At 43.5% G+C, this 13,348-nt stretch overlaps 1 protein-coding gene across 2 annotated transcripts in view; it reads left to right on the forward strand.

Moving 5' to 3' along the window:
- CDK15 (cyclin dependent kinase 15) overlaps nucleotides 1-13,348 on the forward strand; it is a 96,398-nt gene that overhangs the window by 75,285 nt on the left and 7,765 nt on the right. For both annotated transcript variants that reach the window (XM_070770226.1, XM_070770232.1), the window contains exons 11-12: nucleotides 400-448; nucleotides 4,330-4,469. In XM_070770226.1, coding sequence (XP_070626327.1) covers nucleotides 400-448; nucleotides 4,330-4,469 — 189 coding nt within the window. The remainder of the gene's footprint in view (nucleotides 1-399; nucleotides 449-4,329; nucleotides 4,470-13,348) is intronic.

Below are 13,348 nucleotides of genomic sequence, written 5' to 3' on the forward strand. Positions count from 1 at the left end.
GTCTTCCTCCATACATGTCCATGTCTGTATCCAAAGCTTCCCTTTTTATTTGGACCCCGGTCATATTGAATTAAAGCCCACTCTAATGACCTCATCTTAATTAATTATATCTATAACAATCCTATGTCAAAATAAAGCCCAATTCTGAGGTATTTGGGGCTAGGACTTGGGCATATGAATTTGGGAGAAGGACACAATTCAACCCAGAATAGTGACCATCCACAGAATCATAAAATTTCAGAGGGAGACAAGCCTTTAATGTCATTTAGTTTGCCCATCTGATGACTGGATTCTGTCTTACCCAAAGCCAAGAGGAGCGTTTAGAATTTTAATAGTATTTTTGGCAACAGGATTTTAGGATTGTTTTTGTCTTTTAACATGTCCGTGTATGTTTTTCAGAATGGTTCCCGCTGCCTAAGCCTCAGAGCCTTCAGAATGTCTTCAACAGGTAAGAACCGCCTTGGAAAGCTTACCTTTCAGCAGGGCTGAAGGGACATTTCACTCAGCCTCAGTCCACTGAACACTCAGCCCCTGAGCACCTTGATCTGGGGGCCCAAACCCCATGAAGATGCCTCTTGAAGAGGCAGCCACCTGTGAGTCTGTTAGTTTTTCTCTATGAGCCATTTTACTTTCAGTGAGTTTGGTCATTAAAATTGTTTTGTGCCCCTCAACCATGCCCGAGGCCCTGAGAACGAGGGAGTGTTGGCCTGTAAGAAAACCTCGTGGGTTTATTATTCTTCGACACAGAGAAACCAAATAACATCATTGAGTGGCTATTGGAAGAGGGGGGCAACGTGATTCATGGAGGTCATGCTTTCCCAGGCCCTCTCTACGCAGTCTCAGCTCAGACCAGGGCAGACTTTTATTACCAGCTTTCAACAAATCCCTAGTTTCTTTTGCAAAGTAAAACAGATAATAGAGACATTCCCGGAATAGTTAGCTAACTAAGCTGTGCCAGGCAACCTCAGGGCTAAGAAGAACTCAGTGTTTTCGGACAATGACCAATTACAATAACCAGTATTATTTGATCTGAGAGTAATTAGCCAAGGCTCTGTTCTTTTTGCTTCAGTGAGGAGGCAAAAAGGGCAGTGAGGAAAACATCAGAGACAGGGGAAAGGAGCTCAAATGTCAAAGAAAAACACACTCTCGCAGGTGGGGAGAAGGGAAAGACATCCCAACTGAACGTTTGAACGCTGTTCTTCCCTGAAAATGTGGTAGGGTTTAACCCAGCCAAAGTTTGTTTGATTTTTTTTTTTCATAGTTACTGTTCATGTGCTTTAAAAAAGCCTCATAGAGAGTGAATATCAGAGCACAAAGAGTAAAATAGGTCGGAACACAGAACTGTGGACTAGCAAAGGATCTTTTTTTGGGAGGGACGATTCTCCCCAGGGTATCCCCGCGCTCCACTCTTATTTTCAAACACGCTATATCACCTGAAACTCTCCTGTTTGGAGACAGGTTCCAGGGAACTGCTGTTTATTATTTCATCCAAGAAGCGCAAACTTTCTCTTGCTAGCATAGTCAGGCTCCCCAACCCCTAGCTAGGGAAATCTGGACTTTAGTGCTGTCCTGTGGCTTTCTTCCATTTCACCACTGGCTTCCAAAATAATGGTAGCTCCAAACCTGCACACCATCTTACTACTCTATGCTGCTGCTCTTGGAACCGTCACATGGCAGGAACATCGCTGCAAGCCCCCCGCAGTTACCCTACCAGCCCTTCCTTCCAGGCTGAGTGGGACTTGGATTGGCCCAATATCCCTCTGGCTTTTCTGAACGTACGCAACACCTCTGCCTTAGCCCAGCTGCCTTAGCTCAGACTGTCTTTGCTCAGATTCTCAAAGTAAGGAGTAATGTCTAGAGATGTGCTATCTCATACCATAACCACTAACCACATGTGACTATTTCAATTTAAATTATTTAAAATTAGATAAAAAATTGAGTTACTCTACAGATTGATTGTATAGCATGAGAAATTATATCCAATATCCTGTAATAAACTAGAATGGAGTAAAATCTTCAAAAGAAAACCCCCCAAACTGAATCACAATGCTATACACCTGAAACAAGTGCAATTGTAAATCAGTTGTACTTCAATTCAAAAAAACAAAATGAGTTGCTCAGTTGCACTAGCCACATTTGAAGGGCTCACTAGGTACATGTGAGTAGTGGTTACCATATGAGATGGGGCAAAAATAGACTATTTCCATCATCATGGAGCAGGTGGCACTGGCAATAGGAGAACTTGATTGCCAATGCAGGAGACACAAGAGACGTGGGTTCGGTCTCTGAGTCAGGAAGATCCCCTGGAGAAGGATGGCAACCCACTCCAGTATTCTTGCCTAGAGAATCCCATGGACAGAGGAGCCTGGCAAGCTACAGTCCATGGAGTCACAAAGAGCTGGACATGACTGAAGCTACTTAGTTCATCATCACCGGAAGTTTTGTTAGACAGCACTGGCCTAGATTATCACATGAGAAAACTCTTGGCTTTGAGAAGGGTTTTGTCATGGAAAGGGAACTAACATTAGGACGGATGCCCTGGTTTAAGCACATATCCAACTCCACCATCCTATAGTGAAAATGGACTGGCTAAAAATTTTTTCAGAAGATTTCCCCTGATTCTCCTTTGAGACTGATACTGAGTCCTACTGATTTGTACCCGCTTACCCACTCCAGACTCCTATTTCATTGACCTGAAAACCTGTGCCTGGGCAGGGCACCCGTGATGGAGAAAATATCCGCCAGCCCTTTGGGTTACAATCTCTTAAACCAGCCTCCACCTCTGGTTCCCTTCTCTCCTAACTGGCCTGGAAATTTGCAAGGACTGGGGGTTTGAAAATTTCTTCTCTGCCTTAAGTCTGTGAAGCAATTACTCTTGAGTTTGAGAGTAAAGTTCTCTGGTTGCAGAAACAGCTTTATGTCATGGGAATCAAATACCTGAGTTTTTATGCAAATCTTATGCAAAAATTAGGCAAATTCCAAGTCAGGGTCAGGGCTTCCAGCATCGCTGCATCATGGTACCTGGGGAGGAAAGGGTATCTGTTGATGACTTCAGGTTGGTGTGTACATTCAGCATTAAGAAAGCCCATCTGTTTTTGTTTATTTGAGGAGTTGCATGGCAATGCAACTTAGTTCTGAAAGTCAGGCATTAGTTCTGCAGCTAACTGCCTCTCAGAATCAGCAGTTTTCTGTCTTGTGCTTTCCACTTGTAAACCTGTCTGTGGCCTCTAGAGATGGGTGTACTTGAATGATTGGCACTAGATTAGCAAAGACTTTCAGACTTTGTAAGTAAATAGGAAGCATGAAGACCCACCGGGCTTGCAGGGTCAGCCCCTGCCACTCTCCATGGCTTCATAGCAAGCCCGTCTTCTCTTTATCCCAGGCCCACCAGCTGGCCTTTCTTTCTTTCTTTCTTTAAAATCACTTTTCTCCGTCTCACGCTGGGGGTCTGCAACACCTGCCCCTCCCCCGCCCCAGATCCTCAGTTCTCAGCCCAAATGCTGCTTCCTCAGGAGAGTCTTCCCTGACCCCCTCCTAAGTCAAGTATCTGGACCTTCTTCACAGTTGTGTTTATGCATCTGTATGACCATTTAATTAGTGTCTGATTCCTCTACTGGATTAAGCTGCCAGAAGAGAGCATTCCTGTATCTCCCAGATCCAACCACCTACATAGTAGTTGCTCAACTAATGGATTTGCTCTACTCCAAATTTATAATTCAGCATAAGGTCAACTTGAGGACTTGTCCTTACTGTAATTTGGGTATTTAATTATCTTTCTTGCTTATGCTCTATCTCAGGGGAAACCAATAGAGCTTCTTCGAGAAAGCCCTGGGAGCTGAGCTTCAAAAATGCTGTAAACAAGCCTTTTTTCCCACTCAAGTTTCACCTTCCAGGATCTCTTCTCTCCTTCCTCCCATTCCAGAATTCTGTGCTCACCACCGTTGGAGCCTATTTCCAACTGGGCTTTTCTGCTTGCAAGGGGCTGCTGTATCCCTCAAAGAAAGAATCCTTAATTATATATTTCTGTTTCTATAATTACAATTTTCAGGTCTTTTATGTACACAGGGTACCCAGAGCCATCGTGGAGGGGGTGGGCTGGGGCCTGAATGATGGAATGCTGAAGTTTTGCCTTCATCTTAGTCACAGGACAGGTAACAGTTTCAGTGTGGGGGTTATTTTTCCATTGCCATCAACTTTACTAGTCCCAGGAAAACTCTATCTATCTGAAATTTTTCTAGCCACCTTCTTTTCTTTACTATTCTTCTTTCCCCCTTGACTTTTCAGAAATGAGGCCTCTGGAGAAATCCTGTGTCTCTCTCACTTTTCCAGGCTAGGCAGGGCTCCCGAAGCGGAAGATCTGGCCTCCCAAATGCTGAAGGGCTTTCCGAGAGACCGTGTCTCAGCCCAGGAAGCGCTGGTTCACAATTATTTCAGTGTCCTGCCGGCTCAGCTGCACCAGCTTCCAGATGGTGAGTGAAGGAGTGTGTGTGTGTATGTGTGTGGTGGCGGGGGGTGGGGTATACATGGACGCACATAAGTCTTGGTGTCTGTTTTCTTGAAGCACTGGAGAATCATAGAATTTGCAACCAGAAACATGCTTAGAGCTGGGAAAAGCAAGATGGGACAAAGTCTTGCCCAAGTTTTGTTTGTGGTTTTCTAAAACTCAAAAGCTGAGAGTTGAGGTGACACAGGCCTCCTTGTAACCATCCAAACATTTCCCCTATACACACACCTAGAAAGTAGAAGAGATGAAAGTTGCCTTTGAGTTTGCTTTCGCTAGCATCTGCCAGGAGAAGCCAAACCAAAGTTTCTAACAACCCCCTTTGCTCTTTCCGTTGAGTAAGATGATAGGTGACATGGATACATCAGGAGAGGAGAGCTGGGCCTGTCTTGATTGGAAATCTGATGCTGCCCAAGGAAGTGCGGGTGGGGCATGGGGAGCGGGGAGCATCCTCCCAGGCTGGATGCACACGGAAAGCACAAGTTACTCTGAAATCAGCCTTGCTGCCTGGGCCTGAAGTCATCCTCCAAATCTGAAAACTGCTGAGGGGTCATGTGGCTGGAGCGCTCCTCATGTTTCTCAGAATGTGGCAAGGAAGGGCTGTGCGGAGGTTGTGGGTACTGCAACCACGGCCCTGGCTGTTTGCCTGGGACCCTCCTTAGGTGGGATTGCTTTCAAAACACCCACCAATCAAGTGAAAACAGTTTTTAGAAGTCCTGAGCCAGAGAAAAGAAAGCTAAGGAAGGTTGTAGGGGCTCTGACTGAGAGGAGGGAACTGGGATGGGGTGTGGTCAGGAACTACTGTCCAAGAGGCTCAGATGCAGGGTCTGACTGATGTCTCCAGGATTTGCAGGCACAGCTCCACAGTATCTGGGATGTGATTTTGCATCTGTCCAAAGCTTTTAATTTGGGGTTTCTCAAGGTATTTTATTATTAAAGTGAGTCATTTAGAATCTCCAAAAATAACCATAATCATACAACCAGGGTTAATGTCATACTTAACCCTGTAAGAAAAATCGGTCATCAGTATTTATTAAGTTGCCATTAAGTGTCGAGAACATATTAAGTGCTATAACATTTGAGCGAAAAAGGAGGCTTGTCCCTGACCTCAAGGAGCCTATGAAGTGGGAGGAAAAGAGGGTGAGGAAGAGGAAACAGGACACCCTCGTACACATATTAGCACAAATCATATCTAAACAGCTAAAGTCTGTGCATAATCAGCTACAGATGTTCAGAGAATATGTGTGCACTGAAGGCAGTCCTCGGAGGAACCGCTGTAGAATAACTCCGGTAAGACAGATGAGACTGGAGGTGACTCCGGAGAGGAATTTGGAAGGAGGGGAGGGACACGGCTTGGCATATGGGTAGACTAAGAGACATTCCAGGCGACTTAACAATTCTTACTCCCTTCTTGGTACCTCCTCCCAAGCTTTATCCCCACCCCCCACTCCCATCTCAATACCCTCTTCCCAGTCTGAGCCCCAAGATCCCCCCTTCTTAGCCTTCTCCTCTTGAGATTGGGACTTTTCTAACTCCCACTTCATGCAAATATACATGCTGGGGGTGTGCACACACACATTCACACCCCTTCTCTCCACTTAACAACATATCTCCCATGAGAGACATATATAAATAAATAAATATAAATAAATCCTCCTCCAGGATTTATTATTCTAGGTCCTGAGAACTAATGAGGACCTTCAGAGTTTTCTGGGTACCAGCTTTTCCTTTAGAGTAATTAGCAGGAAACAATCACTGTGCAAACGGGATGTGTTTGTTAGAAACTCGGGTTTTGATTCTTCCTGGTCATCTGAAGCAAAGCCACCAACAGAGGGGCTCCATTGTACGTGTGTGTGCCTGTGTGTGCATACACAGGCACAGGAGAGGGACCCATCTGTATTCCTTCTCTGTTCACCCAGCCACAGAGCCCAAATCTACTTTGACACTTTTAGAAAAATGAAAAGATGGAATCTTGCAGGAGCCTGCCTGCGCTAACGGGGGAGATGAGGAGTGCTCACAGCAGGAGGGAAGTTGACTTTTCTTTATACATATAGGGGTTTTTCCATGCAGAGTTTAAATTATGCCTGATAAAAGGAGTTTCGTGGATGTTTCAGTTCTTTCAAATTCTCCTGGCTTCCTCCCAATTAAATGAGGTTTGTCAAAGCCACAGGGCTCTGCTGCTGCTGCCTCGGCCGACAAGCACTTCCTGCAGCGACATCTCGAATCCCCAAGGGAGAAGATGAAAGGGCCAGCGCCAAGAGACAGGGGAAGGGGGGCAGATTGTGTGTGTGTGTGTGTGTGTGTGTGCGTGTGTGTGTGTGTGCGCGCGTGCTTGTGGGGGTGCAGTGTGCAGAAACAGGTTTAGATACAGATTGACAGATAGGACGTGGACAAGAAGGTGGGGAAAGCACAACTAACTACCAGAGAAACTGGAAAGAAAAACAGAGGAAGAGAGAGCAGCACTGAAGCCAGTTTGGGCACCTTGAGAACAGTGGCCACCACCACGTGTGACATGATGTCACCATGTCTTCTAAGGGTGCCCTCTCTTGGCCTGGCAGTGCCAGTCTACATTTTCATTGTTCATGGCAATGAGCCTTTATTAAGAGCCTCCTTTGCAGATAGGGTGCACCAAAGGGTCCTCTCAGTTCCCAACCCTCAAGGACCCAGAGTCTCCATCCCAGGGGCAGGCTGTTCCAGGCGTAAGGACTGTGCAAAAGTCAGATATACTCTTGTGAGTGCTTTGTAAAGAGAGTTTCCCTGCCATAATTATGCAAGAAATTTTGCTCTCTGGTGGCAGTATGGAATCACTTAGTGGGTTATATTTGTATCATTTTATTATTCTGGCTTTATTCCGGTTGCAGGATAACAAAGTTGTCACTTTAAAATATATTCTGTTTCCCCTTTGATCTGGGAGATGCCAGCTCTTATTGTCTGCCCTCTGACGATTTAAGCATGAAGCCTGAGTCTGGGAACTGTGAGAAGAGTGGAAGGACAGCCTACATCCCAGCAAAAGCATGGCACACGAATCCGCCCCCCAAACGCCAGGGCTGTTCCTATCCATCCATGTGTGTTTCCATGAAGCTGAGAGGTCCCAGATACCACTGTCCCGAGGCTGTGGCAGTAAGCTTATGGCCAGAAGAAATCGAAGGGGAAGGAGTCACTTGCCACAAAATCCAGGAATTCTAGGCTTAGTTCTCCTTCGGAGAGCAATCTTAAGTGGAAAAGCGTGATTACTAGAATGGCAAGCATGTGGAAATTTCTGCCAAGCACTGACATCCTCCCTTATTGACTCTTGAACACCTGAAGAAACATTTGTGGAAGGAGAAATTATTGGTAGTCTCTCTCAAAACACACCCAACAGCAAGCTAATTGCTTTTGCAGATGGCCGGGGAGACGTTGTACCCACACAGCCATCGGCTTATGGCCACACTTGTGGTCCTCACAGCTGAGCCAGCAGTGCAGGATGTCAGCTGGGGCAGCTAGGACCTAAAATTAGGCCCTTGGCAACTCTCTAATCTTAGCTGCAGGTTCAGCTTCTTCGTTTAATTCCCTTTGCCCTCAGCATGAACTTGGGCTCTGGGAAAAGAACGCTGCTTAACGATTTGAAAGTGAGGGGAGTAGAAAATCATTAAGCTGCCCCTTCTAGAAACTGGCTCCACTCAGTTCTTGCCAGGCTTCCAAATGTTACCCTTGGAAAGTTAAAACTAATTTTGGAACGGAGCCATTTGGAACCACAGACACTGATCCAGAAAAGTGTTTTTTTTTTTTTTTTTAATCTCGGGCAGTAAATGCCACGTGATTTAAGAGTCTGGTGCTTAAGCCATGGTCCTTGATCGTCAGAACATCAAAGGCTGTCTCTTTCTGTGGGTTGGTCCCATTTTGCTTTCCAAATCCCAGGCTTGAGCCTCTCCCATTCCTTCCTGGACTAAATCCCCCTTCTCCTTTAAAACAGGTTTCAGCATCTTAAAAAAAATTAAAACTTAAAAGTTTGCAATTGTTTCACAAGTAATTTTGCAAAAACAATTTACCAGAGTCCTTTTTGTCATCACATACTTTGGTACCTGTAGGCATGGCATTGACCTCTACCCTGGAGAAGGAAATGGCAACCCACTCCAGTATTCTTGCCTCGAGAATTCCATGGACAGAGGAGCCTGGCAGACTACAGTCCATGGGGTCTCAAAGAGTCGGACTCGACTGAGAAACTAACACTTCATCACATCACTCTACTATCTATACTCTGGTAATTCATCAGCAGGCCTTATTCATTTTGCCCCCTTAAAATCTGAGAAATTTTTTGTTTTGCTCCAATAAAAGAACTTCCAGCCTTCTTTTAATAATATCTCCTTAATATATTTGAAGGTTCCTCAATATCATATTATAAAGCTGGGTTCCCTTGACTTCTCTCTCCACATACACAAACCCCCAATATAGATTCTGTTTCTTTTACCTTTTAATTATTTTGTTTCATTATTCTATTCTGAACCTATTCCAACTATTCTGCTTATCTCGAGACTATGAACCCACCATAGGCTCAGATTTCTAACAGAGTGGGAGAATTATTTTCATTCATGGAAGATTATTTTCATTTTCATTCATTCATTATTTCATTCACGGAAGATTTGCTGAGGGTCTATTAGATATGAGGGGCTTCACTGGTGGCTCGGTGGTAAAGAATCCACCTGCTAATACAAGACATGTAAGAGACTCGGGTTCAATCCTTGAGTCGAGAAGATCCCCTGGAGAAGGAAATGGCAACCCACTCTAGTATTCTTGTCTGAAAAATCCCATGGACAGAGGAGCCTGGCAGGTTACAGTCCATGCAGTTGCAAAGAGTCATACAAGACTGAGCGACTAAGCACTTGAAGATTAGATAGGAGATTGAAGGACACAAAAATGAATTAGTCTTAGACTCTGTCCTCAAAGAGCTTACAGTCCTTAAGGAAATGAGACAAGAAGATAAACAGCCATAGACCAAGTGTGAAGTGCTCTGGGAGTTCAAAGGAGGCGAGATTAAACTCCAGCTGTAGAGGCCCAGGATGGGTTGGTGAGGTCTTGAAAGATGATAAAGTGAAAGTCGCTCAGTTGTGTCCAACTCTTTGTGACCTTGTGGACTATACAGTCCATGGAATTCTCTAGGCCAGAATACTGGAGTGGGTAGCCTATCCTTTCTCCAGGGGATCTTCCCAACCCAGGAATCAAACTGGGATCCCCTGTATTGCAGGCAGATTCTTTACCAACTGAGGATCAGGGAAGCCCTGAAAGATGATGGGGAGGAAGGATATCCAGGGAGAGGAAAGTCATCCTCCTCTGAATGCCATCTAATGTCATCCACAGGTGTCTTCTTTGTTAAAATAGTGCAATCCTGACTCATATTCCATCCTAAGTTTTACTCTTTGTCACTGTATGCCTTCTTGCAATGACATTCAATTTAAACATTCTTTAACATGTACTAGAAAAGCTTAGTTTAACTGTTTGTGTGCTAATGATATCAAATCTTACTCTGTTTATTGTTTTTATTGTCTAGTCTAGTCAAAGTTTAACCAGAATATTTTGTCATTCCACAGGTCAGGGTTTAGAGGCTGGGTTTGGTGGGGAAGGGAGATTCCAAGCCAAGTCTCTCAATCCTATTCTGTTTCTAGGAGTTTGTAATTTAACTCAGACTACTCTGTCTACACCCTTTGGAAAAGACTCTGATGCTGGGAGGGATTGGGGGCAGGAGGAGAAGGGGACGACAGAGGATGAGATGGCTGGATGGCATCACCGACTCGATGGACATGAGTTTGAGTGAACTCCAGGAGTTGGTGACAGACAGGGAGGCCTGGTGTGCTGCGATTCATGGGGTTGCAAAGAGTCAGACATGACTGAGCAACTGAACTGAACTGACTCTGTCTACTTTTTAAATCCTCCACTAATCAGTACTTAAAAAGCAAGTTATCCTCTATAACACACTTCTCCACCTTCCATGCTCAGTGTTGTCCCCAGCCCATTTTAATACACTAGAATACAAGTTGTTGGGTTGTGATTTGGCTTATGTGTTGTGTAGAGTTGCCTTGGTAGGAAAAATCTGACTTAACCAAGTTCCTCAGCTCTACCAAGCTCTTAAGTTGGTTACATTTGTTAGCATCATGAACTGAATCTCCAAATAAAGATAAATGCTTCAGGAAGGAGTCAGAGACCTTTTGACAAGAAAAGGATCTTGGGACTCACTGTTCCATATCTTCATTATATGGATGAGTCCCTAACACCCATAGAAGAAGAATAGTGTCTGCTATTTCTTGGACATCTATGTGTTTTACATAAATTCTCATTCAGATAGTAACTGGCAAGGATGGAGCTGTTTTCCTAATATTACATATTAAAAAATTGGGTCCAATTACTTAAAGTTACACCGCTAGTAAGTGGGAGAGGCAAGATTTGACTGTAGGTCAGCCTCCCAAGCCACTCTCTTCCACTCCTCATCCTAGGGAAGATGTCACATGCCCCCAGGTAACATATTTAATATCTCACAACTAAGAGGACTCAATCTTATCTTTAATAAAGACTCAAACCCCTGATCTCTTCCTTAATCTTTAATGTCATCTTGTCTTTGTTAGGGTTTTGTTTTGTTGGGGTTTTTTTGCGTGGGGTGGTGGTGGAGAATAACACAGTCACCCTTGGGTTTTAAGATTTCTTAATCAGTGGTGGTTATTATTTTTTCCTTACTATTACTTATTCGGAGAAGGAAATGGCACCCCACTCCAGTACTCTTGCCTGGAAAATCCCATGGATGGAGGAGCCTGGTACGCTGCAGTCCATGGGGTTGCTAAGAGTCAGACACGACTGAGCGACTTCACTTTCACTTTTCACTTTCATGCATTGGAGAAGGAAATGGCAACCCACTCCAGTGTTCTTGCCTGGAGAATCCCAGGGACGGCGGAGCCTGGTGGGCTGCCATCTATGGGGTCACACAGAGTCGGACACAACTGAAGCGACTTGGCAGCAGCATTACTTATTCAGTTTTGTCAGAAAAATATCAGGAATCGAATCCAACAGAAAATTGGGCAAACATATAAAACAGCAAATTATACAAAGGAAATGAAAAGAGCACACTAACACGTGGGATAAATAGGCAGTCGAACTAGTGATTAAATAAATACAAATAACTGTTAAAGTAGTTATTTTTCCCTTCAACTTAATGACTCCCTGTGCTGGGAAGGTTGTAGTACGATGATTCTCTGCAGGCGGTGGTTTTAGTTGGGGCAACCTTTGCAAAGCATTTTGCCATACCTACCAGGAGCCATAAAAATAACATTCAACCTTATACTTAGGTTCCTGGAAATCATCCAAAGAAACAATTGAACAGGGGAAAAAAAAAAACCCTAGATGCATAAAAATGTTCATTGCAGTGTTGTCTATAATTTTTTTTAAATAAAGAAACTAAATATTCAACAGAAGAACTGGTTGGATAGATATTATTATATTGACTCAGCATACAGTACTATGTAACCATTTAAAATGGTAATTCGCAGGAGTGTAGAGTAGTATGGAAATGTTTATGCTAAAAGAAAGTGGGATACAAAATTGCATATTATAACGCACCAGTGAAAATGTATTATGCATATCAACAAAACTGGAATGTAGAGTACAAAAATAAAAATGCTCTTCTAGTTAAAGGGAATGGTGGGTAATTTTTTCCTTTTTTCAGTTTTCTTTCATGTGGATGTTATATTGCCTTTAGTGTTTAAAGGAATGAGGTAAGACAAATGGTACAGGGAGTTCAAGCTCTGAATTGAGAGCTAAAGAACCTAAGTTTTCTTCTTTTCTCCTCCAGCATCACATGTATTATTGGCCTTCATAAATCTCAGTTTCTCAGTCTGCACAATGGGTTAACATTAGTTTCCTGTACCCCAGATTAACAGAATGTTTATTTTATACAGCTTTTAACTCACTGAATTCAAGAGTTCAATGTAAATGTGGTCCTGGGAGAATGAGAGGAGGGAGGGAGAGGAAAAGATAAATAGGCACTAATTAATTTTAAAAGGAAAGATCATCTGCTTTAATCGGAAATGCATATGTGCTATGCCCCTAGTCAGAGTTTTAAGTGCACTCCGTGTTAGTTAGCAACTTCAATTTAAAGTACTGTGTGATCCTTTGGGCTTTGAAGATATGAAGCCTATATACATACACATGAGCTAAAATTACCGCACAGTCACGGAGGCTGTGTGCACTCTGAATAATTAAATGCACTAAGCAACTCCAGCTGATGGATTGATGATGTGTAAGAGCAGCGCAAAAACCACGTGACAAGGGAAATTACAAGACATTTAGAAATGATGGTTTAATTTCCAAGCTTTCTTTTCTACTTGTGCTTTCTCTTTCAGCCATTACAGGCTAGTAGAAGAGATTTGATTATCTTGTTTCCTGTGAAAGGTTATTTAGCCCCTCAATCCCATTAAGTCACTCTCTGCACTCCAGTGCACTGAGACTCCACCAGGTTATCAGCCCAGGAAGAGTAAATGGAGACACCAGGATCAGATTTCTAAAGGAAGGAAAGTTAAAGCAAAGTTTGAAAGCGGTGACAGCCAACAGCCAGGAGCTTAGAACTCAATTAGACTGAAAGACAACTATGGCATTATCTCATTCCGAAATGATCTAAATACATAAGAATCTAAAAGTTTTAAATAAACTTGTCGTACTGTCTGGATGACTGAATTTTCCTTCTCAAAAAATTTTTAAACACTCACTTTTGTATTTATTTATTCTAAGTGCAAAGCAGCTTCGATAATTATGCTGTCAGATTCAGTAAGCTAATGAGCAGTCAGCGAATGGAAGGTTTTGCATTTGTGAGATTGCTACAGGAAAACCACT

This window comes from Bos indicus, chromosome 2 (genome assembly GCF_029378745.1).
Source record: "Bos indicus isolate NIAB-ARS_2022 breed Sahiwal x Tharparkar chromosome 2, NIAB-ARS_B.indTharparkar_mat_pri_1.0, whole genome shotgun sequence".
Classification (NCBI taxonomy): Eukaryota; Metazoa; Chordata; class Mammalia; order Artiodactyla; family Bovidae; genus Bos; species Bos indicus.